Here is a 1,746-nt window from a genome sequence, read left to right as displayed (position 1 = left end):
GAACACACCCGCCCAGAACACATCCCCCCAGGACACAGAGTGCGGTTTTACATGGCATCGCCACCCAACTTCTCTCCACACAAGATGTTCTCGGAATTCTTTTTTCTTGTTTGTTTTTCAATTATACTTCTTTATTGATTTCAGAGAGGAAGGGAGAGGGAGAGCGAGATAGAAACATTAATGATGAGAGAGAATCCCCCACTGGGGATCGAGCACACAACCTGGGCATGTGTCCTTGGCCGGAATCGAACCCGGACCCTTCAGTCTGCAGGCCGACGCTCTATCCACGAAGCCAAATTGGCTAGGGCTGTTCTCAGAATTCTGAGTTGTGCTCCCTTCTAGGTAGAGAGAGAGAAAAGAATGGAACTGGGAGTGGCTCACACTGTATTTATAAAGTTTTGTCTCTGTAAACGAAAGAGCTGCGGTTTTGGCAAAACGTGGATGAATTTAGGGGCAGAGCCTTACACCAGGAACTGGGCACATCCCTGGGTGCTCTGCCCGGGCCCAGGGTTTGGGCCAGAGATGGTCACGTGCTGCTCAAAGTGATGATTGAAAGAACAACTCTCAAAACAGTGGTTCTCAACCTTCTGGCCCTTTAAATACAATTCCTCATGTTGTGACCCAACCATAAAATTATTTTCATTGCTACTTCATAACTGTAACGTTGCTACTGTTATGAATCGTAATGTAAATATCTGCTATGCAGGATGGTCTTAGGCGACCCCTGTGAAAGGGTCATTCGATCGCCAAAGGGGTCACAACCCACAGGTTGAGAACCACTGTCTCAAAAGTATTTGTATTGAGATCTAATTCACAGACCACAGCCTTCACCCTTTAAAGCGTACCATCCAGTGGTTTTACATATTCAGAGATGCACAGCCATCCATCGCCGCATCCATCGAGGGGTGTTTCTGTCACTTCAGAGGCAAGCCTCATCCCTTTCCTCTCCCCCACCCCGCAAGCCCTCGGCAGCCTCTAATCTCCCTCCGGCTTTGCTGATTTCCCCTGGACGTTTCCTAGACATGGATCCAGACGGTGTGTGGCCTGGCGTCTGGCTTCTGTCAGTCAGCGGTGACAGGGCTCATGCTGTCCGTGTGTCTGTGCATCCTTCCTTTGGTGGTCGAGGACCCTCTATGGTGCCTCCATCTGTTGACGGACGCTTGGGTTGTCCCCCGTCTGCTGTTGGGAACAGTGCCCCCAGGGAACGTCTGTGCACAAGGTTTTGTCTGAGTCCCTGTTCTCAGTTCTGTTGGGTAAAGAGCACTTCTTAGCAGGGAAAGGAGATGGCGGATCCCTCGTGTGTGGTCGGCGCCTGGGGGAGAGGGACCTGCCGCCTCGAGTCTCCGCGTCCGGGGGAGGGTGGGCCCATGGGGCCCACGCGCAGCTGGGACGATTGTCTGAGACTCACGGGCCTCTCTCCTCTGCAGTGCGTCTCTACGGACCCAACTTCATCCTGCAGGTGTACTCGTCCCAGAGGAAGTCCTGGCACCCTGTGTGCCGAGACGACTGGAGCGAGAGCTACGGGAGGGCAGCGTGCCAGGACATGGGCTACAGGTGAGTTCAGGGTTCCTGGCCTCGCGGCTGGAGCTGGGCACCATGGTGACAGAGAAAGGCAGAAACCTCAGAAAGACCAGTGGTTCTCGCCGCCCCTCCCTGGGCATGCCAGCCCACGAACAGCACCTGCCGTGTCTCCTTCCCAGGGCTGCTTTGGGAAGCCAGCAGGTGGCACTGCTGCCCCCCACAGCA

General features: G+C 54.2%; 1 protein-coding gene across 2 annotated transcripts in view; it reads left to right on the top strand.

Moving 5' to 3' along the window:
- The window catches only part of TMPRSS2 (transmembrane protease, serine 2), a 27,987-nt gene that overhangs the window by 15,351 nt on the left and 10,890 nt on the right, over positions 1-1,746 (top strand). For both annotated transcript variants that reach the window (XM_005885696.2, XM_005885695.2), the window contains exon 6: positions 1,428-1,554. In XM_005885696.2, the coding sequence (XP_005885758.1) occupies positions 1,428-1,554 (127 nt within the window). The remainder of the gene's footprint in view (positions 1-1,427; positions 1,555-1,746) is intronic.

This window comes from Myotis brandtii, unplaced genomic scaffold (genome assembly GCF_000412655.1).
Source record: "Myotis brandtii unplaced genomic scaffold, ASM41265v1 scaffold923, whole genome shotgun sequence".
Classification (NCBI taxonomy): domain Eukaryota; kingdom Metazoa; phylum Chordata; class Mammalia; order Chiroptera; family Vespertilionidae; genus Myotis; species Myotis brandtii.
This window is presented reverse-complemented; position numbering and strand designations above follow the sequence as displayed.